Raw genomic sequence first — 25,225 nt, forward strand, 5'->3', positions numbered from 1 at the left:
ACTTCCTTGAGTTGGGAAAATAGGTATTTGATACACTACCAATTTTGCAAGTTTTCCCACCTACAAATAAGGAAGAGGTCTGTAATTTTTATTGTAGTTACACTTGACAGAGAGACGGTCTAAAAATAAAAAATCCAGAAAATCACATTGTATGATTTTTACATAAGTAATTTGCATTTTATTGCATGAAATCAGTATTTGATACAATAGAAAAACAGGACACAATATTTGGTACAGAAACCTTTGTCTGCAATTACAGAGGTCAGACGTTTCCTGTAGTTCTTCACCAAGTTTACACACACTGCAGCAGGGATTTTGGCCCACTCCTCCATACAGATCTTCTAGGTTTCGGGGCTCTTGCTGTTAGGGTTGTGGATCGCACTAAATATAAAATATGAGAATGAGCGATCGCAACCCGGGGTCCACCGTGCAGAGATGGTATACTGCTGCTAGGTGATGGCGGAGTACTAATTAAACACCGGTGGGAAACCACTGACCTGGTGTGTACGGGAGCGAACTGTTACTTCACAAAGCCGCAGTAACAGATGCCGGAGCCTGTTAACTCCACAGGACTCGGTGGAGTGAGCACTAGTGTACAGTCTCAGGACTCAGCCCCAAAGACGCTGGGTTAGAGTCCTTCTAGACCACTAGCACTCGGCACCGCAACTGTGGTGCCATGAAGAAATTGAAAGGAAGATATAGCGCAACTAGTGCGCAGAGCACCGCTCTGGCGGATGTTGCTAACCACCCAAACTTAGGGCTAGGAAAGTGCACGGCGCTGCACTGGCGGTTGCTGCTTGACGCAGTATAGTAGTGCCTTGTGCTGGATGGCAGTTAGATGCTAAGTGTGGTTCAGTGGACTGGATGCTCCGTGGCACATAGGCAATGAAACCTGTAGGCGCTGACTTATCTCCAATACACTATACACACGCACAACCAGAGGAAGGGAGTCTTAATGAGTCAGTCACCAGAACGCATACATCCATCTTCACACACACAACTACAAAATACGGTCTATACTAGCACATGGCCGAGCGGCCATGCAAACCTTTTATAGCAGTGTCCTTCTGGGACCTTCCTGATGGTCCAATCCGAGCTGGAGAAGGACCTGAGCATGTGATCTCCGATCTCCAATGAGAGATCGTCCCACGGAAATGCTCAGTGGACCAAAAGGAGGACTTAGTCCCTGGAGTAGCTCGCTGCTAACCAGCATGCGTTGCTAAAGCTGGACCAGAGGTGGCAGCAGCAACAACCAAACCCACAGTGCTAGTCTGAGCAGAGTGCCGAGTCTGCTGAGCAGCCTCCACTGGGGCCGGAGAGGAATGGGAGACGGCCGAAGGCAAGTCTCGGGATTCCTGCTGTGCAGTGACAGGAACCCAACGCCTAACATTTGCTGGACAACAATGAGTTTAAGCTTCCTCCAAAGATTTTCTATTTTCTATTGGGTTCAGGCCTAGAGACTGGCTATGCCACTGCAGGACTTTGAAATGCTTCTTACGGAGCCACTCCTTAGTTGCCTTGGCTGTTTCGGGTCATTGTCATGCTGGAAGACCCAGCCCCACCATGCTTCACAGTTGGGACGGTGTTCTTGGGGTTGAACTCATCCTTCTTCCTCCAAACACAGCTACTGGAGTTGATACCAAAAAGTTTTATTTTGGTCTTATCTGACCACATGACCTTCTCCTCCCATGCCTCCTCTGGATCATAGACGGTCTCTGGCAAACTTCAAATGGACCTGGATATGTGCTGGTGTGAGCAGGGGGACCTTGCGTGCCCTGCAGGATTTTAATCCATGATGAGGTAGTATGATAATGTTTGAGACTGTGTTCCCAGCTCTCTTCAGGTCATTGACCAGGTCCTCCTGTGTAGTTCTGAGATGAGTCCTGAACTTTCTCAGTAACATCCTTACCTCAAAAGGCGAGACCTTGCATGGAGCCCCAGACCAAAGAATATTGACAGTCATCTTATGTTTCTTCCATTTTCTAATAATTGTGCCAACACTTGTTGCCTTCTCACCAAGCTGCTTGCCTATTGTACTGTAGCCCATCCCAGCCTTGCCTCTGATGTTCTTTGACAGCTCTTTGGTCTTGGCCATGGTGGAAAGGTTGGAGAGTGTGATTGTGTGGACAGGTGTCTTTTATACAGATAACGAGTTCAAATAGGTGCAATTAATACAGGTAATGAGTGGAGAGTAGGAGGGCTTCTTAAAGAAAAACTAACAGGTCTGTGAGAGCCAGAATTCTTGCTGGTTGGTAGGTGATCAAATACTTATTTCATGGAATAAAATGCAATTTAATTATTTAAAAATCATACAATGTGTTTTTTCTGGTTTTTATTTTTAGATTCTGTCTCTCACAATTGAAGTGTACCTACGATAATTACAGACCTCTCTGTTATGAATGAGTGACCGTAGGAGGCAAAAACAGAAATACTAGCTAAGTCCAGAAAACCAGAGAAGTTGGCAGCTATCGGATTGCAGACCCCTGAACCTATCAACAACAACTAGCAGTAGCCGTGGGGGGTTCCTACGGTGCCCTAGACCCCTCGATCACAGCAGGAGAACTAAATAGCCTAAAGACAGAAATGGAAATATAAACTGCCCCAGAGCAGACCCCAAAGCAATAGGCAGCCCCCAATATATAATGATGGTGAAGCAAGATGAAAAAACACTCACACAGATAGAAAGATAGGCTGAGCAAATGATGGGGCCCAAGCTAACTAAATAGGACAGGATAGAAAAGCTGCTGTCTGCAATCCGCCAAAACCCTATCAAAACAAGAGCCAACAGACTGATAGGGAAAAAAGCCCTGAAGACGCTAGGCTTCAAAAAGACTATATCAGTACTCAGGTATTTTCTGAAGACAGAGCAAAACTTCAGCTCACCCCAGCAGGGGATGGCAGAAATCCAGAAAAACAAGGCAAAACAAAACCAAAACACAAATGCAAAAAGCCGAGCAGAAAACTTAGCTTTTGAGGAGCAGGAATCAGACTGGTCTCCTAGAATCCCTCTGAGAAATCACCAGCAAGGCAGAAGGGCAACGGCTGCCTTATATCCAGTCACCCAGTCATCATCATCCTGCTCAGGTGCTTGGTAATCAGCCTCACTACCTTCCTTCACCAGAAGAGGAAGTTCATCAGACCTCAATGGTGAAGGGGAAAATGAACTCACAACAGTACCTCCCCCTTGAGGAGGGGTCACCGAACCCTCATCCACGCCACCAGGGCGATCAGGGTGAGCCCGATGAAAGGCACGCACCAATCTTTTGGCATGAATATCAGAGGCAGAGACCCAGGAATTATCCTCCTGACCATAACCCTTCCACTTAACCAAATACTGGAGTCTCCGTCTAGCCAGACAGGAATCCAGTATCTTCTCTACCTCATATTCCATGTTACCTTCAACAAATACAGGGTCCGGAGGTGCCACCCCAGGAACAACTGGTTCAACAAACCTCTTCAACAAGGACTTATGAAACACATTATGGATTTTAAATGTGACAGGAAGAGCCAAACGAAAAGAGACCGGATTAATAATCTCCAAAATCTTGTAAGGTCCAATATATCTAGGCTTAAACTTAGGAGAAGCCACCTTCTAGCGATATTTTTTGATGATAACCAAACCATATCACCAACCTTAAACTGGGGACCAATGGTCCTATGTCAGTTGGACCACCGCTGGGCCTTTTCCTGGGAGAGAGATAACTTATCCACCACTTGGTCCCAGATCTGGTGCATTCTCTCCACCACAGTGTCAACACCTGGGCAGGCAGAAGGCTCCACCTGCCCTGAAGAAAATCGAGGATGAAACCCAAAGTTACAAAAAAAAGGTGACATCAAAGTGGCAGAACTAGCTCTATTATTTAAAGCAAATTCAGCCAAGGGCAAAAATGAAACCCAATCATCCTGATCATCGGAAATAAAACATCTCAAATACGACTCCAAGGTCTGGTTTGTTCTCTCCGTCTGCCCATTGGTCTGAGGGTGAAAAGCAGAGGAGAAGGACAACTGAATTCCCAGCTTGGAACAGAAAGTCCTCCAAAATCTAGACACAAACTGAACTCCTTTGTCAGATACAATGTTCTCAGGAATCCCATGCAAGCGAACCACCTGTTGCAAAAACAGGGGCACCAACTCAGAGGAAGATGGCAACTTAGGGAGTGGTGCAAGATGAACCATCTTAGAGAACCTATCACAAATCACCCAAATAACAGTCATTCTCTGAGAGACAGGCATATCGGAGATGAAATCCATTGAAATATGGGTCCATGGCCTCCTGGGGACCGGCAAAGGCATCAACAACCCACTAGAGCGAGAACAAGGTTTAGACCGGGAGCAAGTCCCACAGGACTGCACAAAATTCCTGACATCACGAGACAAGGCGGGCCACCAAAAAGACCAACTCACCAGATCTCTAGTACCAAAAATACCTGGATGACCAGCCAATGCAGAGCAATGAACTTCAGGCATCACTCTCTTTTTCCACTGGTCAGGAACATACAACTTTCCACTGGGACAACGCTCAGGTTTGTCCTCCTGGAACTCTTCCAGATCACGTCTCAAATCAGGCGAGATGGCAGAAAGAACTACCCCTTTGCCTAAGATGGTAGCAGGCTTGGTCACCACAGGAGAATCAGCAAAGCTCCTAGAGAGAGCGTCAGCCTTGACATTCTTAGTGCCAGGAAGAAAAGAGACCACAAAATCAAAACGTGTAAAAAACAAGGCCCACCTAGCCTGTCTAGGGTTCAAGCGTTTGGCCGGCTCCAGGTAAATCAAATTCTTGTGGTCAGTGAGGACCACGACTTGATGTTTAGCTCCCTCCAACCAATGTCTCCACTCCTCAAATGCCCATTTCATGGCTAACAGTTCCCGATTCCCCACATCATAGTTACGTTCAGATGGAGAGAACTTTTGGGAAAAGAAAGCACAGGGATTCATTTTAGATGTTACAGGATCCTTTTGGGACAAAACAGCTCCTGCACCAATCTCTGAAGCGTCCACCTCTACCTGGAACGGGAGTGAGACATCAGGTTGCCGCAAAACCGGGGCAGAAGTGAATCTTCGCTTCAGCTCCTGAAAGGAAGAAACAGCCTCCGGAGACCAATTCAACACATCAGCACCCTTTTTAGTCAGATCAGTCAATGGCTTGGCAATACTAGAAAATTTTGCTATAAATTTCCGATAAAAATTAGCAAAACCCAAAAACTTCTGGAGGAACTTCAAAGAAGTGGGCGAACCCAATCATAAATGGCCTGTACCTTGGCCGGGTCCATTTCAATAGTTGACGGAGACCAAATAAATCCCAAAAATGAAATCCTCTGTACCCCAAAAAGGCATTTCGATCCTTTGACATACAGGGAATTCTCCCTCAAGATCCGGAACACAGTCCGAACATGTTCCACATGAGAATCCCAATCCTTGGAGAAGATCAAAATATCATCCAGATAGATAATCAAAAATTTATCCACAAAGTCCCGGAAAATGTCGTACATGAAGCACTGGAAGACAGAAGGGGCATTAGTGAGCCCAAAAGTCATCACCAGGTACTCAAAATGTCCCTCCGGAGTATTAAACGCCGTCTTCCATTCATCCCCATGCTTAATGCGGATAAGATTATACGCCCCCCTGAGGTCAAGCTTGGTAAACCAGCAAGCACCTTTAACTCTGGAGAATAGATCCGAAATCAGGGGTAACGGATAGTGATATTTAATAGTAATTTTGTTGAGGGCACGATAATACAAGTCATTAATGAACCATCCTTTTTGGCCACGAAAAAAAACCCGGCACCTAAGGGTAAGAGGATGGTCTAATATGACCCTTCTCCAACGCCTCCTTAATATAGGATCGCATAGCCTCGTGCTCGGGTACAGAAAATTGAAGAGCCGACCCTTGGGAAATTTACATCCCGGGCTCAGTTCAATTGCACAGTCATAACTTCTATGAGGAGGCAAAGACGCAGACTCATTCTCACTAAATACATCATAAAAGTCCGCCAAATAGTCAGGAACATCATGCGACTGAGGGGAGGTGGAAAAAACCGGAGCCTCACTAAGGGCACACCGACAACCCCAACTCACCACAGACACAGATTTCCAATCCAAAACTGGATTATGAATTTGCAACCAGGGAAACCCCAGAACAATGGTATCATGCAAATTATGCAACACCAAAAATCTACAATTCTCTTGATGGTCTGGGGCGACCCGCATTACCACCTGGGTCCAAAACTGAGTTTTATTTTTCGCCAAAGGAGTAGCATCAATCCCCCTCAAAGGAATAGGCGTCCGCAGAGGTGTCATTGGAAATCCACAACGTTTAGCAAAATCCAAGTCCATTAGGTTCAGGGCTGCTCCCGAATCCACAAAAGCCTTGGCGGAAAATGTGGACAGGGAGCAGATCAGAGTAATTGCCAGAAGAAACTTAGGTTGAACACCACCCACAGAAAACGTGTGTGCAAAACGTTTCTCTCGTTTAGGACAGACAGAAATAATATGCGAGGCATCTCCACAAAAAAAACACAGCTTATTACGCCTTCTGAACGCCTGACGTTGCTCCCTGGACAAAACTATCACATTGCAAAGGTTCAGACACTTGTTCAACAGGTGGCAACACCTCTCCTGCAGTCCTGCGTTTACGTAAACGCCGATCAACCTGAATGGCTAATGACATAGAATCGTCAAGACCAGAGGGAACAGGAAATCCCACCATAGTATCTTTTATGGCTTCTGACAAACCCTTCCGAAAGAGAGCTGCCAAGGCATTATCATTCCAGGTAGTAAGGACAGCCCTCTTTCGGAATTTTTGACAGTACAATTCTGCAGAATCTCGACCCTGGCTCAATGCCAACAGGGTCTTTTCAGCCTGATCAATAGCATTAGGTTCGTCATACAACAACCCCAAGGCTTGAAAAAATGCGTTCACATTAGTCAGAATAGGATCATCTGGTTTCAAAGAAAACGCCCAATCCTGGGGATCGCCACGCAGCAAAGAGATGACAATTTTAACCCGCTGCGCGGAGCTCCCTGACGAGTTAGGCTTTAAGGCAAAAAATAATTTACCATTATTTTTGAAATTCAAAAATTTAGACCGATCCCCAAAAAACACATCAGGAGTAGGGATCTTTGGTTCAGCAGCATGTGAATGAGCAAGGTAGGCGGAGATTCCCCGCACTTCCGCAGCGAGCTGCTCCACACGATCAGACAATTGCTCTATCTCCATTGAGAGAAAAAAAAATTCCCCCTACGGCCTCAGAGATATAGAGGAAAAAATATACACTTTTTTTTTTTTTTTTTACAATTCTTTCCTGCTATTGAGTACCCTAGGATCTGCGGTATGGCTGGTGATTCTGTTATGAATGAGTGACCGTAGGAGGCAAAAACAGAAATACTAGCTAAGTCCAGAAAACCAGAGAAGTTGGCAGCTATCAGATTGCAGACCCCTGAACCTAACAACAACAACTAGCAGTAGCCGTGGGGGGTTCCTACGGTGCCCTAGACCCCTCGATCACAGCAGGAGAACTAAATAGCCTAAAGACAGAAAGGGAAATCTAAACAGCCCCAGAGCAGACCCCAAAGCAATAGGCAGCCCCCAACATATAATGATGGTGAACCAAGATGAAAAAACACTCACACACATAGAAACATAGGCTGAGCAAATGATGGGGCCCAAGCTAACTAACTAGGACAGGATAGAAAAGCTGCTGTCTGCAATCCGCCAAAACCCTATCAAAACAAGAGCCAACAGATTGATAGGGAAAAAAGCCCTGAAGATGCTAGGCTTCAAAAAGACTATATCAGTACTCAGGTATTTTCTGAAGACAGAGCAAAAAGGAATTCAGCTCACCCCAGCAGGGGATGGCAGAAATCCAGAAAAACAATGCAAAACAAAACCAAAACACAAATGCAAAAAGCAGAGCAGAAAACTTAGCTTTTGAGGATAGGAATCAGACTGGTCTCCTAGAATCCCTCTGAGAAATCACCAGCAAGGCAGAAGGGCTTCGGCTGCCTTATATCCAGTCAGCAATTCCAGTCATCATCATCCTGCTCAGGTGCTTGGTAATCAGCCTTACTACCTTCCTTCACCAGAAGAGGGAGTTCATCAGACCTCAATGGTGAAGGGGAAAATGAACTCACAACACCTCTCCATTCTTTGTAGGTGGGAAAACTTGCAAAATTGGCAGTGTATCAAATACTTATTTTCCCCACTGTGTATATACATTCACAGCACAGTTCTGAGGTTTTCATGCTAAAACATGCATCTGTATTTCTCTACCTATGGGAGGATCAGCTTGCTTGTTGCCCATGTCCTGTAAGGTTCTTTGAAAACATGTATAAGGGGGTTGTTCACCTTTGGCAACATTTTTTATTTTACTTAAAAGCATATATTTTGATCAAAAATTAATTTTTGCAATTATGTTTCATGAATAATTTTGCATCATTTAATAGCCTCTTTGTTGCATGCTATATTTTGGCTGCAAAATGAGTTTACTGAGAATCTGTCACTGAGTTCACTATGATGGTCTAACAAGGAGTGTGTAATGTTTTTGTGTTTTTTTTTTTCAGCTCAGTCCAAACCAAAGTTCAATATGCAGGAAAACAAAGCCTGTAAAAGCCAAATGGTACAAAATTTTTAATTAAACCAAATAGCATTTTTTTAAGCCAAAAAGATATAATATGAAAAAAATGCCCCAGAGGATGGACAACCCCTTTAAGTCTTCTGTCATTATGCTACAACCCTAAAATGCGGCTGTGATGTATAATCGTATATTAGTGTTGAGCGAATGTGTTCAGATAAGGTGTTATCTGAGCATGCTCAGGTGCTAACCAAGTGTCTTCGGCGTGCTAGAAAAATAAGTTCGAGTCCCTGCGGCTGCATGTCTCATGACTGTTCGACAGCCACAACACATGCAGGGATAGCCTGTTTGTTAGACAATTCATGCATGTGTTGTGGCTGTCAAACAGTCGAGACATGCAGCCGCGGGGGACTTGAACATATTTTTCGAGCACGCCGAAGTCACTCAGTTAGCACCCGAGCATGCTCAGATAACACCTCATCTGAGCACGTTCACTCATCACTATCGTATATGTCTCTAATAGAGCATACATCACACACTTTTTTTTTTTTTTTTTTACTGTGCCTTTGTGTGAAATAGGGCAGTCTAGTATGCTGCGTCCTACAATCCTTTTGGCAGAAGCAGAATACTAAAACATGCAGGTCATGTAACAACGCTTTAAGAAGGCTAATGTTCTACTTGATAGGAACATGGTTACGAGCAGATGTGGGGATAATCGAATCCTGCACATGACATACAGGGCTGTATAGGCCACTACGACTACCATGGGCCACCAATCAAAAATAATAGTCCAAATGATAGCTATGAGATGGTTAGGTATGTGGTCATGAGCGTCATTATTTGCCTTGCTTGGTATACAACTTTAGGCCGCGATCACACGTGAGAAACTCTGCCGAGTCTCGCATGTTAATACCCGGCACTGTCGCCGGCACTCAGATCGGAGCGTGCGGCCGCATAGCAATACATGGAGCAGCACACTCCGCTCCCGAGTGCCGGCGGCAGTGCCAAGTAATAACATGCGAGACTCGGCCGAGTTTCTCACATGTGTGATCCCGGCCTTGCATTTAGTCTCTGGTAATAAACGTAAATCCCTAAAACAATCCCCCCCTCCTCGGGATGTGGGATTTTTTAAGGGTCCTTACTTTTTTTATTTCTCCAATTCACAAATTACTCGTTATGACTGACATTAGGTAGAGATAACCTGTGCAGAAAGCCTTTACTGCCATTAGTTATACATTGTGGTGTGGAGCCCTTTTATCAACAATACATACCAATTAGCAAAGTTAATTTTATTAATTGTATACAAATCGGGACATCCTGTCCACTCTGAAATGATGGACATGAATCATCAAAAAATCTCCTAGCTGCATTTCAAAAATAGGGAATATATATTTCTACGCAAACAACAGCAACTACATTGCCCAAGATGCAGTTGACGAAACAAAATATGAAAATACAAAAAGAAAGTGGCATGTAACGTCAGTCCGCCAAGTGCAAAGTATATTCAAACTCATGTGGAAAGTTTGGATGTGTCCCTAACGTAAGGTGCAGCAAACTTATCATGGGACTTTAATTCACATGAACCACAATGAACAAAGCTGTCAAAATAATTTGGTCGTCTTCTTTCTGTTCTCCGGGATATGAAAGGCTATACAAACAGTAGAAAGAGTAGTGCCATGTATAGAAAACAGAGCTCAGAGGGACTCCTGTTAAAGTGGTCAATACTGTGTACTTCACCGTGACTGGTCTACCAGGATCTCACAAATCTTATATTATTGGTCTATCTGTAGTAATGCCCCCAAGTATTGCTTAAGATCAAATCTGCAGGTACAGGACGCTCCGCAGGTTGCAGCCACTTGCCCGGTACAGGTTTTCCTTTTATTGCTAATCGAAGTCAAGATCTGAAGAGACGGGCTTTGTGTGCAACACTTTCCCCACAGCTTGGACGCGATGGGACAGGTTCAGGTCAGTCACAGGCTTTTGACGTCTACAATGGTGATCAAGATAAATGGCATGAGATACCATCACACGTAATTTACACCTTATATAATCCTTCATTGACATCTCACCTCCAGTTGTCAAAACCAGACACTGTAGAATATCGGAGAGAGAAACTATTCCTTTGGCTACATCATTGTCATCCACGACCACCAGCCTGTGCACCTAAAAAGAAAAGTAATAATCAAGTCAGAAGCTCATGAGGTTCTTACAAAAACTGCAGATCGGTTGTATATGTACTATGTGAAAAAAGAAATAAGGCTTAAAAATGCCCCACAGATGGTTTACGAAGCTTTGGCGATGGCACGGTGTCTCCACTGCATCAGTCACTAACCGTAGTAGCGAGTTCATGCTGGTGGGTCACTACCATTGCCAGCAGCTGCCACAGCCACATGTTGGGAAGTTGTATCACTGGAGATTTGTAAAGAGATCGGCAGATCTCAATGGAACCATTAAAGAACTAGCCGGAATGGGATTTTATCGGTGAGCCTGCAAATACCTAACATAACTGAAGATTGCTCATTTCATCAAACTAAATCTAAAGATTATTTACTAGTTCAACTATGGGTTTAGCACCACTCCAGTTTTTTTTTTTTTTTAAAGTTTCAGAGCTGGAATGGTGCCACTAAGTTCTCTGCACCTAGTATTGTACTTACCAGCCACCATCTTCATTTGTTCCTAGAGCCACTATGGTCCCGATCTGCCATCTTGTGACTGAAACTTGTGACTGACAGGTAGTTAGCGGTAATGGTCACAAACTCTCAGCGTAAGTCTACAAGATTCTCGCTCTGGCTCTCAGACTTATACGGAGTTGTGACTTCCGGATCGTCCAGCAGCGATGTGCAGGTCACAAACTGCTGGAGACCATCATGAGTGGCACCGTAAACAAATGAAGATGGCAGCCGGTAAATATGAGTCTAAGTGCAGCGGACTGATTATTAACACCACTTCACTAAAACGCTGGAGTGGTGCTTTAAATCTCATGGGGGGGAGGAGATGCTATTAATAATAGTCTGTATTTCAGCTCCAGATATAAAATACTAGTGAGAATAGCTCTCCCTGAAGTCACTGAAATGAACACCACACGCTACTAGGATGGCATCCATTTTTTAAATTTTTCTCTTACCTATAGATTTGCATGGGTTAGATGAAACAGTGACTTTTATCAAAACTTAGCAGATCTCCATTTATTAATTTTTTTTTGAGGAATGTGTGTGTGTGAGGGAGGGATGTACGTGGGACACTTAATGTTCAAAAAAGAGGACATGTGAACAGTCCCATAGACTATATTAGGCACGTATTCTCGACACGAAAAATCGGAGGTATGAAAGGTGCCTAATACACAACTAGATTGTGAAAAAAAATGCTAACAGATTATTTGCAGGACAGAGGCACACACAAGTTTGGAGGCAAGATTAAATATTTTCCATTTATCCAGTAGATAGGTGAAAATCCAATGGAGTTGGGACATTAGTACTTTTCACCGATAGCAAGAATGGCTGACCCGTGTATGGAGCAGTACTTCATTGCTCAGGGTGGGTTTACATTACCCAATTTTGCAATGACTGATGATCATATACCGATTAGTGGTTGTTTAATAGCCTGGAAGGCCGTGTTTCCCAATGCCCACTGAACGATCGCACAGTGCACATAGGCTGCCATTGTTCTCGGCAGTGAGAGTCCTGTTTATATAAAACAATGTGCCGTCAAGAACGATTATCTTTTGTGCAAAACAAAAAGATTACTTCACCTTCTGAACGCTCGTTCATCAGGTGATTGGCAGCCTGTTTTGACTGCAAGATTATCAGGAAAAGAGCACTAATTCTTGATAATCTTGCCATAGAAATGCATTTTATAGGGGCTAGACATTACCTCGGCTTCTACAAGGCGGTTGATAATGGTTTCAAGAGTTTCATGCTGGTAACACTTAAGAACACCCTCGAAATAGTGAGAACGATGTCCAAGTGCCTTCGTTACTGTGATATCCAGATTGTTGTAGGTCTTCTCAGCTGCTAAATTCTAGGTCATAACATGATAAAAGTAAAGGGTGCTGTATTTGAATAGGTTAGGAATTAATAGAGGTAGGAACTGCAAGGTTACTTACAATGACATCAAACTTGGAATAGATATCTACTACCCGACCTGCAGGGAAATAATCAAGAATTTTAATATTTAGGCCACGGTCACATGTTCAATATTTGGTCAGTATTTCACATCAGTCTTTGTAAGCCAAAACCAGGAGTGGGTGATAAATGCAGAAGTGGTGACAGGTTTCTATTATACTTTTCCTCTTATTGTTCCTCTCCTGGTTTTGGCTTTAAATACTAATGTAAAATACTTATATTGTGACTGTAACCTTACACTGAAAAGTAAAAAAAAAATAAATAAGACAATACAAAGGGGATAACTGTGAAACGTGGCTGCATTTCTCTCTCCATGGTTCTGCATTAATTAAAATAAATGATTTTCACTAGAATATATATAGTGTGCATTTTAGCAAACTGAAAAAAATAAATAAAAATCACCCTTTGCATTGCATATTTCCAGCAATGCTAATCTAAATAGTGAAAACAGCCTACTATAAAGTAGTTGTATTAACGTACAGAAGTGGGGTTAGTCTGCAGGTTAATAGCCTCCCAAAGTTGCCCAGCCACTGCACTGTACAAAAATAAATAAATAAGTTTCTTTCTGCAGGCAGCCTCCGGCTTTCAGTCATCCCTCGGAGCATAGTGAGCAGCGGCTGTAACTGCACCTCAGCACTGACTGACAGCCAGCTCAGCAGTGCATCAATAAAGAGCTGAGTTTCACGCATAAAAATTACCATCATTTGCAAAGTTGTACAATGTAAATGCTTTCTTCAAACTTTGTGACTACGTTCCAAGTCAGATGTGTTTCCAAATATGGCAGCAGTAATGGTAATGATGGAAAAGTTCATTCATGGCTCGTAAGTAAATGTGACCCCTCTGGAAGCTTCTTACCTTTCAAAACAAAAGACTGCACATGTGGATATCCAACATGCACAATCCTTCCTTCCCCACTAGAACATACAGTTTGGCTTACATTTGTCATGATATCATAGATAAATCAATAAGCTGGGGCGACTTACTAAACACATGTGGCAAAATGAACATTTTTGGTATTGGGGAACACCGGGTTATATTATGCCACCTGGAGGCTAACACTAAGGCCGGTTTCACATTTGCGTTAAAGGCCGCAGTGTCGGCCTGCGCATGGTCGCCGCTAAGCCCCGCCTCCGCCGGTAGCTCCGCCTCTGGGCGCATGACGCTACATGCGTCATGCGTCCCCTATCACTGAGGACGCAGGCCGTGCGCAGTATGCGTTTCGGCGGCGCCTGCGTCCTTTTGACGGTGCGCCAAACGCAACCTGTTGCAATTTGGTTGCACTCGGCGCACCGTCAAAATGACGCAGGCGCCGCCAAACGCATACTGCGCACGGCTTGTGTCCTCAGTGATAAAGATAGGGGACGCATGCAGCGCCATGCACCCGGAGGCGGCGCTACCGGCGGCCGTGCGCAGGCCGACGCTGCGGCCTTTAACGCAAATGTGAAACCGGCCTAAGGCTATGTGCACACATAGTTTTGAGAGCTGCGGATTTGTCAAACTCCGCAGGTCAAAAGTCCTGTGGTTTCACACCTCACAATGGATAAGGCGTGAAACCGCAGCTGATTCCGCACAAATTATTGACATGCTGCGGATTGTATCCCACAGCAAATCCGCAGCATGTGCACAGCGTTTTTGGTTTGACCTTTGAAAACAATGGTACTGTACAACGCAGCAGAAACTGCTGCGGACCCGCAGGGCCAGAAACGCTGCGGATCCGCAGCAGAATCCGCACCGTGTGCACATAGCCTAAGAATACATCTTAGGGTGAAAAAAAAGGTGACTCTTCCTTACTAGGGATCAGTGAACGTGCTCGGTGATACTCGAATATCCCTTGAGTATCTGGGTACTCAGCAAACAGCCGGTGCTCAATTTCAAATTCGAATCCCCGTCACGTATGTTTGCCGCGTGTTACACAGCCAATAAGCATGCTGGGATTGCCTGTGCATCACTGTAATGCTGTAGCCATCTTGGTAGTGTCATTACTGTAACTGGCTGGTCATGTGACATCATCAGGGGTTATAAAAGAACAGGAGCCGCCAGGGTCGGCACACTAATGCCACGGCACAGCTCTATGAAAGTTTATTACAGGGAGAGAGCAGTTATCCAGGCATGTGTACACAGTTTAATGAATCAGAGTACTGTAGTTTTGATACTGGTGCTGAAGCTGAACCATCATACTAACAGTCCTTGTAAGGGCTAATTTTGCTGTGTGTATCAGATACATTCTGCATTTAGCCTAGGGAGGGAGAGTTGCAGTAGCAGGGAGAGTGACTGAATAGAGTCTGTAGGCAGAGATTAGGGCTTTACAGTCCTTTGCTAAATATGTAGCTGCAGCAGTTGATCAAGTTTGTGTTTTTTGGGTGAAAAAAAATTGACTATATTGTCAGCCATATAGAGTATTATGTGCTTTCTGTTACATTTCTGTGTTCTTTAACACTCCAAAAAAAAGTGTTGAAAAATGTTTCTGGATTTAAATTACTCATCTATAGAGCATTATGCGATTTTTGGTACATAACGGTGGTATTAAATTCCAAAAATACGCTCTGACTGCTGCATGTAACCGTTTTTGTTTTTTTTAAATGAAAATTATCTTGGTTTCAAGATACCTAGCGACTAGAAAATGTGCAAGGCATACGGTAAGGGACGGGGAAGTTGAAGTGCTGATGATGGTGCACACAGACGCCAAGGACGTGGGCAGGTGCGACTACGCCTGTTGCTAGAGCACGAAAAACACGCCCATCCAAGATACATAGGCTAATATCCCGCTTTGCAGGATGGAACGGTATCATCACTTCTGAAGCCACACCAGTGCAAACAGGTGACCGACTGGATATCAGATGCTTACAGCACGCTTGGCAGCACCACACAGTCTTCCACACAGTCCAGTCTCACCAGTTAACAGGCTGGATCACTTCACCCTCACCCTGATCCTCCTTCCTCCCACCATGTTGAGTCCCAGACTAGTGATCCCACACTAGGACATTCTGAGGAGCTCTATACAAATTCACTTCTTGATTGCGGCCTCTCACCCTGGATGTTCCAAGAGGGACAGTAGGAGATGCTGTTTAGTGATGCACAAAACCTAGAGCACCGCGGCCACAAGAAAATTATGGTGAGGAACAGCAAATTTTGTCTAAGGAGAAAGATGATGAGACACAGTTGCCAATAAGTCAGGTTGTTGTTAAGTCAACAAGTCAAGAGGACCAAGGTGTGGCAGTGGAAGACGCGGTGGTGGATGATGAAGTCACCGACACAACCAAGGAATCTGACATGCGGAGCAAGGCCAGCAACGCTGAGGGGGATGGATTAGCAGCACCAAAACAGACAGGAAGAGGCAGTAGGGTGTCCAGAGGGAGAAGGCAGGCAACTGCTCCACACAGCAATGACTCTCCTGAATTTCTCCATCAAAGAGTTAGGTCTTCCCCAGTCAGGGGATTTTTTAAAGAGTTCTGAGCCCAACAATATGGTCATTTGCAGCCTGTGCCATGCCAAGATCAATAGATAGTAACTAAGAGGACTAAAATCCTCCAAAAATATGATAACATCTTAATCACATGGGCCTGCTGCACCCTGAAGTGCATTTGGCTGGAGGCCTAGACAGGTAAAAACATTACTGTCTTTTTTCTGTTGTCTTTTTGAAGGATTTTGGTCCTCTTTTAGTTGCTATCTATTGTTAGTGATAAGGACTCGCAAGTGTGAGGACCATTGACGATGGGTTGCGGGCTTGTATACTTTGGCCAAAATATCGACTAATACCTCACGTATTTTATATGTATTTTTTTTGCACTTTAATATCAGGGTGCAGCTAGGCCCATTTTGTCTTGTAAACTGTGGTGCCTGTTCACGTGGGATGCATCTTTATAGCGCTGGGCAGCCCGCCTGATCTAATAGAAGGGCGTCACTAATAGGCTGGTAACCTGGATGCTGTGCATTACTACTGTGTGAACAGTGCTACATACAAGTCCTCATTGTGCAATCATATACTAAGCAGCCACCCCCTCCATGGATTGGTAGGTAGTGAGTGGCTGTCTCATCAGTATCTTTGCACCTGTGTTACTGCCATCTTAACCACATGGGCCTGCTGCACCCTGAAGTGCATTTGGCTGGAGGCCTCGGCAGGTAAAAACATTGCTGCCTTTTTTTCTGCTGTCTCCGTGCTAAAATCAGCAGGGGCCTGACAACTAAGAGCCTACCCTCCAGCATGATCAGGCATATGTCATTTAACCCCTTAGCGACAGAGCCAGTTTGCAGCTTAATGACCAGGCCAATTTTTACAATTCTGACCACTGTCCCTTTATGAGGTTATAACTCTGGAACGCTTTAATGGATCCTGCTGATTCTGAGATTGTTTTTTCGTGACATATTGTACTTCATGTTAGTGGTAAAATTTCTTCGATAAGTCTTGTGTTTATTTATGAAAAAAACAGAAATATGGCAAAAAATTTTAAAATTTTGCAATTTTAAAACTTTAAATTTTTATGCCCTTAAATCAGAGAGATGTGTCACATAAATTTCTTAATAAATAACATTTCCCACATGTCTACTTTACATCAGCACAATTTTGGATGCAAAATTTTTTTTTGTTAGGAAGTTATAAGGGTTAAAAGTTGACCAGCGATTTCTCATTTTTACAACAAAATTTACAAGGCCATTTTTTTTTAGGGACCACATCATATTTAAAGTCATTTTGAGGGGTGTACATGACAGAAAATACCCAAAAGTGGCACCATTCTAAAAACTAGACCCCTCAAGGTGCTCAAAACCACATTCAAGAAGTTTATTAACCCTTTAAGTGCTTCACAGGAACGAAAGCAATGTGGATGGAAAAAATTAACATTTAACTTTTTTTTGGAAAAAAATTACTTCAGAACCAATTTTTTTTATTTTCACAAGTGTTAAAAGAGAAAATCAACCACAAAATTTGCTGTACAATTTCTCCTGAATACGCCGATACCCCATATGTGGGGGTAAACCCCTTTTTCAGCACACGGCAGAGCTCGCAAGGGATGGAGCACCGTTTGACTTTTTCAACGCAGAATTGGCTGGAATTAAGATCGGATGCCATGTTGCGTTCGGAGAGCCCTTAATGTGCCTAAACAGTGGAAAACTCCAACAAGTGACCCCATTTTGGAAACTAGACCCATTAAGGAACTTATCTAGATGTGTGGTGAGCACTTTCAACCTTCAAGTGCTTCACAGAAGCTTATAACGTAGAGCCGTGAAAATAAGAAATCCATTTTTTTTTCCACAAAAATGATCTTTTCACCCCCAAATTTTTATTTTTTACAAGGGTAACAGGAGAAATCATACCCCCACAGTTATTATGCGATTTGTCCTGAGTACGCTGATACCCCATATATGGGGAGGAACCACTGTTTGGGTGCATGGGAGAGCTTGGAAGGGAAGGAGTGCCATTTTGGAATGCAGACTTTGATGGAATGGTCTGCGGGCATCATGCTGCGTTTGCAGAGCCCCTGATGGGCCTAAACAGTGGAAACTCCCAACAAGTGACTCCATTTTGGAAACTAGACCCATGAAGGAACTTATCTAGATGTGTGGTGAGCACTTTGAACCTTCAAGTGCTTCACAGAAGTTTATAAACGCAGAGCCGTGAAAATAAGAAATCCATTTTTTTTCCACAAAAATGATCTTTTCGCGCCCAAATTTTTATTTTTACAAGGGTAACAGGAGAAATCATACCCCCACAGTTATTATGCAATTTGTCCTGAGGTACACTGATACCCCATATGTGGGGGGGAACCACTGTTTGGGCGCATGGGAGAGCTCGGAAGGGAAGGAGTGCCATTTTGGAATGCAGACGTTTATGGAATGGTCTGCGGGCATCATGTTGCGTTTGCAGAGCCCCTGATGGGCCTAAACAGTGGAAACCACCCCACAAGTGACCCCATTTTGGAAATTAGACCCCCTAAGGAACTTATATAGATGTGTGGTGAGCACTTTGAACCTTCAAGTGCTTCACAGAAGTTTATAACGTAGAGCCGTGAAAATAAGAAATCCATTTTTTTTCCACAAAAATGATCTTTTCGCGCCCAAATTTTTATTTTTACAAGGGTAACAGGAGAAATCATACCCCCACAGTTATTATGCAATTTGTCCTGAGTACACTGATACCCCATATGTGGGGGGGAAACACTGTTTGGGCGCATGGGAGAGCTCGGAAGGGAAGGAGTGCCATTTTGGAATGCAGACTTTGATGGAATGGTCTGCGGGCATCATGTTGCGTTTGCAGAGCCCCTGATGGGCCTAAACAGTGGAAACCCCCCACAAGTGACCCCATTTTGGAAATTAGACCCCCTAAGGAACTTATCTAGATGTGTGGTGAGCACTTTGAACCCCCAAGAGCGTCACAGAAGTTTATAAACGCAGAGCCGTGAAAATAAAAAGTCTTTTTTATTTCCACAAAAGTGATTTTTTAGACCCCAATTTTTAGACCCCCAAAGTTGGTAAATAGTGGCAACCCCTCAATTCTTGCTCCAACCCTAACCCCAACACACCCCTAACCCTAATCCCAACCCTAATCCCTAATCCTAACCCTAGTTCGCCCTAACCCTAGCCCAACCCTAACCCTTAACCCTAGCCCAACCCTAACCCTTAACCCTAGCCCAACCCTAACCCTAGCCCAACCCTAACCCTTAACCCTAGCCCAACCCTAACCCTAGCCTTAACCCTAGCCTAACCCTAACCCTAGCCTAACCCTAACCCTAGCCCTAACCTAACCCTAGCCTAACCCTAACCTAACCCTAGCCTAACCCTAACCTAACCCTAGCCTAAGCCTAACCCTAGCCTAACCCTAACCCTTATGGAAAACTGAAAAAAAAATTTTTTTTTATTTCATTATGTGTGCCAGAATAAGGGGGTGATAAAAGGGGGGGTAATGTACTATTTTTATTATTTTGATCACTATGATCGTTTATCATAGTGATCAAAATAATGAATGGAATCTGCCAGCCGGAGCCAGCAGATTCCCGGCGGGCGCACTGCACATGCGCCCGCCATTTTCAAGATGGCGGCGCCCATCGGATGACGCCGGCGGGCGCGGGACCACCGGGAGGGGACGGAGGACAAGGGAGAGGTACCGGGAGGGGACCGGGGGGATCGGGGACCCCATTTCTCTATTCTCTGATGTGCGATCACATCAGAGGAAAGAGAAATTAAATGTAAAATCGCGGCTTTTTTTTTTTGCGGTCGCCGTTATAGGGTTAATAACGGCGATCGCAAAAGCGGGGGTCGGTAAAAACCGACCGATTCATGTTCTCTGGGGTCTCGGCTACCCCTGGCAGCCGAGACCCCGGAGAAAATCCGACACTGGGGGGCGCTATTCACTTAAATCACAGCGCCGTGAATTAACGGCGCTGTGGTTTAAGTACCCTTAATTACCGCCGTTAAAAGGCGTATCGGCGGTCGTTAAGGGGTTAAGCACCCGCCTGGGTGGGCCGAATGCCTGGGTCTATGATTGGTGCCAGCACTACCAGCGGTTTACAATACTGTCTCTTCACATTTGCTAGGTGCTTCCAGTCCCCTGTCCATGACACTGGCACAGATGGCTTCCACCCTGCACCTGTCCTTCGACATTCTGACGAACCATCATCAGGCGCTTCCAAATCCTTGTCCCAGCAGTGTTCTGCTGTCCCTACCCCAGGCCTTGAAAAGAAAGAGAAAGCTTCCAGCCACCAAGCCACAGGCCCATAGGTTAAACAGGCACATTTCCAGGCTGCTTGAAGTGGAAAAGTTTCTGTTTAGACTTGTTCCACCGACTCATGGCGGCAGCCGCACCTCGGTACTCAGCTCCCAAGAAATTGTAGCCAGGGACGCTACATTTCCTTGATGGCACACTGGGTGAACATTGTGGATGCTGGAGTGGAGTCCTACCCTGGCACATGTGCTCCTGACGTCGATGAATGCTGGCCTTACTTCTATCAGGGTTTCCTCCATGTCATACATTAGTTCCTGCATCCCCAATTGATCCTCCTCATCCTCCATCTCCAATGTGTCATCTCAGAGCACATCGTCCACATGAGCCGGAAACTATGCAGAACTGCCTCAGTGAAGTGGCAACAGGTTCTGCTGAAGCTAATTTGTCCAGGAGACAAACCGCACACCGCAGCAGAGTTACTTAAAGGAATAACAGACCAGACAGATCTGTGGCTTTGGCTGCTTAACCTCCAACCAGGCATTGTCGTATGTGATAATGGGTGTTGGCAAGCTCACATACGTACCATGCTTGGCACACATGCTCAACTTAGTAGTTCAGCATTTTTTGAAAACATACGCAGATTTGCCAGAGCTTCTGGTCAAGGTATGCCGCATCAGCGAGCATTTCCACAAGTTGGCTACAGCTGCCTTAGCTCTGGCAGTGCTGCAACAAGGCATGCAAGTGTCAGCTCACCGACTCGTGTCATGAGCTGTCCCTCTATGCGATGGAGGTATTATGCTGCTCTGCACTAGCATCTTGTCCGGGTAGGAATTAAGTGCCACCGAGTCGTAACAACCAGGTGCTTTCTGGATTAGACCCAACTTTTCCACACTGATGACAGCAGCACATAAAGTGTTTTTAACGTTCAATATTTGAATGAAGCCCGCCAGTTGTTGCCTTCTAGAGTCTATGGACTTTGTGCAAAGCCTTTATGAGTGTAGAAGAAGCACATCTACCCTTTCTTAATTTTTTTATGAGGCAAGACAATTGGTGCCCTCAAGAGTGCATGGATGATCCTGCTTATTTTTGGCAGGATTTGCACTTAGTACATAGCCTTTTTGAGTCTAGGAATACCACTACATGACAATTTGGACAGAATGTGTATGAGGCTCTCCTTTATGTCTAATACAATAAGTCCCTAATTGATGGCACTTCTTGCTTACACTGAAATTTCCAATTTTTTAATTAAAATCCAATTTTGGTTTAATAAATTATAATTTTTAAAAAAAATCTTTAAATATTTCCTTATATACAAGTCATTATACAGAAAAATATATAATATTTTTTCCTGTAAACTCCAATTTCTCATTGATTTTGAATATTTTGTCGGTCCTTAAAGTGGAGTGAAAGTGTGACACCATTGTTCTCAGCGATATGGGGAGTTAGAGATGCTTCCAGAGGTCTTTCACCATGCTGTTCTCCTTCTATTAAGCACTTTTTCCATCCATTTGAACACTTTCACTGTCCCTCAGACCTCATGCTTGTCTTTCCCATTGGTACAGTAGTTCAGAGCAGGATGTGCTGTAAATGTTTTCATAATCATTTGGGAAAGTTATGAAATGTCTGTGCTGCACTCAGCCTACCACCCTATCCGTGCCCTCCGCTCTGCTAATGACCTGAGGTTAACATCCTTAATAATCAGAACCTCCCACTCCCATCTACAAGACGTTTCATATGCTGCGCCATTTCTTTGGAATGCACTACCCAGGTTAATACGATTAATCCCCAATCCCCACAGTTTTAACCCCTTCATGACATCCGACGTACTATCCCGTCCATGGGACCCAGGCCCCTATGCCCATGGACGGGATAGTACGTCTACCGCGATCAGCTGATTATCACAGCTGACACCCGACACAATGTGTCAGGGGGGTCACGGACCGCCCCCGACACGTTAACCCCTTGCACACCGCGATCAAACATGATCGCGGTGTACCGGGAGTTAAAGGGAAGCATCGGCAGGGAGGGGGCTCCATCCGTGCTTCCCAGAGCCCCCACGGCAGCGCAATGTGCAGCGCTGCTGCCGGGGGCTCCATTCCTGCAGGCCCCGAATCCAAGATGGCGACGGGGGCCTGCAGGAAGCTGGCTTCCTCAGTGCCTGCAAAGCGCAGGCATGAGGAAGCCTTGTGCACTGCCTGTGACAGATCGCTGATCTGTCACAGTGATCTGTGATGTGACAGATCAGCGATCTGTCACAGAACAGTGATGTCCCACCTGGGACTATTTAATAAAGTAAAAAATTTTTTTTTAAAAAGTGTTAAAATAATTTAAAAAAAAAAAATTGCCAAATAAATTACAAAAAAAAAAAAAAAAAAATATTCCCCCAAATAAATCCATTTTTTGAAAATAAAAAAAAAAACAAAAAACAATAAAAGTACACATATTAGGTATCGCCGAGTCCGTAACGACCCGCCCTATAAAACTGTCCCATTAGTTAACCCCTTTAGCGAACCCCTTAAAAAATAAAAATAAAAAACGAAGCAAAAAATAATGATTTATTATCATACCACCAAACAAAAAGTGTAATAACGCGCGATCAAAAAGACGCATATAAATATCCATGGTACCGCTGAAAACGTCATCTAGTCCCGCAAAAAACAAGCCACCACACAGCATCACCAGCGAAAAAATAAAAAAGTTATAGCTCGCAGAATAAAGCGATGCAAAAATAATTATTTTTTATAAAAAATAGTTTTCATTGCATAAAACCGACAAAACATAAAAAAACGACCTAAATGAGGTATTGCTGTAACCGTACTGACCCGAAGAATAAAACCGCTTTATCAATTTTACCACACGTGGAATGGTGTAAACGCACCCCGCCCAAAAGAAATTCATGAAACGCTAGTTTTTGTTCATTCTGCGTCCCAAAAATCGGAATCAAAAGCGATCAAAAAATGTCACGTGCCTGAAAATGGTACCAATAAAAACGTCAACTCGTCCCGCAAAAAATAAGACCTCACATGACTCGGTGGGTCAAAATACGGAAAAATTATAGCTCTCAATATGTGGTGATGCAAGAACTATTTTTACAATAAAAAGCGTCTTTTAGCGTGCGACAGCCGCCAAACATAAAAACCGCCATAAATAGTAAATCAAACCCCCCGTTATCACCCCCTTAGTTAGGGAAAAATAATAAAATAAAAAAAATGTATTTATTTCCATTTTTCCATTACGGTTAGGGTTAGGGCTGAGATTAGGGTTAGGGGTGTGTTGGGGTTCGGGTTGGAGTTAGAATTGGGGGTTTCCACTGTTTGGGCACATCAGGGTCTCTCCAAATGCAACATGGCGTCAGATTTCAATTCCAGCCAATTCTGAGTTGAAAAAGTCAAATGGTGCTCCTTCCCTTCCAAGCTCTGCCATGCGCCCAAACAGTGTTTTACCCCCACATGTAGGGTATCAGCCTACTCAAGACAAATTGCAAAACAATTTTTTGGGTCCAATTTCTCCTGTTACCCTTAGGAAAATAAAAAATTGGGGGCAAAAATATCATTTTTGTGGAAAAAAATGATTTTTTTATTTTCACGTCCGAGCGTTATAAACTTCTGTGAAGCACTTGGGGGTTCAAAGTGCTCACCACACATCTAGATAAGTTCCGTGGGGGGTCTAGTGTCCAAAATGGGGTCACTTGTGGGAAGTTTCAATAGTTTAGGTACATCAGGGGCTCTCCAAACGCACATGACACCCGCAGACCATTCCATCAAAGTCTGCATTCCAAAACGTCACTGCTTCCCTTCCGAGCCCCGACGTGTGTCCATACAGTAGTTTTCTCCCACATATGGGGTGTCAGCGTACTCATGACAAATTGGACAACAACTTTTGGGGTCCAATTTCTCCTGTTACCCTTGGGAAAATGAAAAAATTGGGGACTAATTGATCATGTTTGTGGAAAAAATACGATTTTTTTATTTTCATGCCCGGGCATTATAAACTTCTGTGAAGCCCTTGGGGGTTCAAAGTGCTCACCACACATCTAGATAAGTTCCTTAGGGGGTCTAGTTTTCAAAATGGGGTCATTTGTGGGGGGTTTCCACTGTTTAGGTACATTAGGGGCTCTCCAAAGGCAACATGACACCCGCAGACCATTCCATCAAAGTCTGCATTACAAAACGTCACTACTTCCCTTCCAAGCCCTGACGTGTGTCCATACAGTAGTTTTCTCCCACATATGGGGTGTCAGCGTACTCAGGACAAATTGGACAACAACTTTTGGGGTTCAATTTATCCTGTTGCCCTTGGGAAAATAAAAAAATTGGGGACTAATTGATCATGTTTGTGGAAAAAATACGATTTTTTTTATTTTCATGCCCGGGCATTATAAACTTCTGTGAAGCCCTTGGGGGTTCAAAGTGCTCACCTCACATCTAGATAAGTTCCTTAGGGGGTCTAGTTTTCAAAATGGGGTCACTTGTGGGGGTTTACACTGTTTAGGTACATTAGGGGCTCTCCAAAGGCAACATAACACCCGCAGACCATTCCATCAAAGTCTGCATTCCAAAACGTCACTACTTCCCTTCCGAGCCCCAACGTGTGCCCATACAGTAGTTTTCTCCCACATATGGGGTATCAGCATACTCAGGACAAATTGGACAACAACTTTTGGGGTCCAATTTCTCCTGGTACCCTTGGGAAAATAAAAAAATGGTGACTAAAAGATCATGTTTGTGGAAAAAATAAGAATTTTTTATTTTCACGCCCGGGCGTTATAAACTTCTGTAAAGCACTGGGGGGTTCAAAGTGCTCACCACACATCTAGATAAGTTCCTTAGGGGGTCTAGTTTCCAAAATGGTGTCATTTGTGGGGGGTTTCCACTGTTTTGG

At 44.2% G+C, this 25,225-nt stretch overlaps 1 protein-coding gene across 1 annotated transcript in view; it reads right to left on the reverse strand.

Annotated features, from left to right (window-relative positions):
• Nucleotides 1-9,843: 9,843 nt before the first annotated feature.
• The window catches only part of PRKAG1 (protein kinase AMP-activated non-catalytic subunit gamma 1), a 32,660-nt gene continuing 17,278 nt past the window's right edge, over nt 9,844-25,225 (reverse strand). The window contains exons 10-13 of the mRNA XM_073563411.1: nt 12,672-12,709; nt 12,440-12,586; nt 10,639-10,732; nt 9,844-10,556 (exon numbers count right to left, since the gene is read on the reverse strand). Coding sequence (XP_073419512.1) covers nt 10,540-10,556; nt 10,639-10,732; nt 12,440-12,586; nt 12,672-12,709 — 296 coding nt within the window. The 3' untranslated portion in view covers nt 9,844-10,539. The remainder of the gene's footprint in view (nt 10,557-10,638; nt 10,733-12,439; nt 12,587-12,671; nt 12,710-25,225) is intronic.

The sequence above is a fragment of the Dendrobates tinctorius genome, unplaced genomic scaffold (genome assembly GCF_039654945.1).
Source record: "Dendrobates tinctorius isolate UK_male_01 unplaced genomic scaffold, ASM3965494v1 ptg000388l, whole genome shotgun sequence".
Lineage (NCBI taxonomy): Eukaryota > Metazoa > Chordata > Amphibia > Anura > Dendrobatidae > Dendrobates > Dendrobates tinctorius.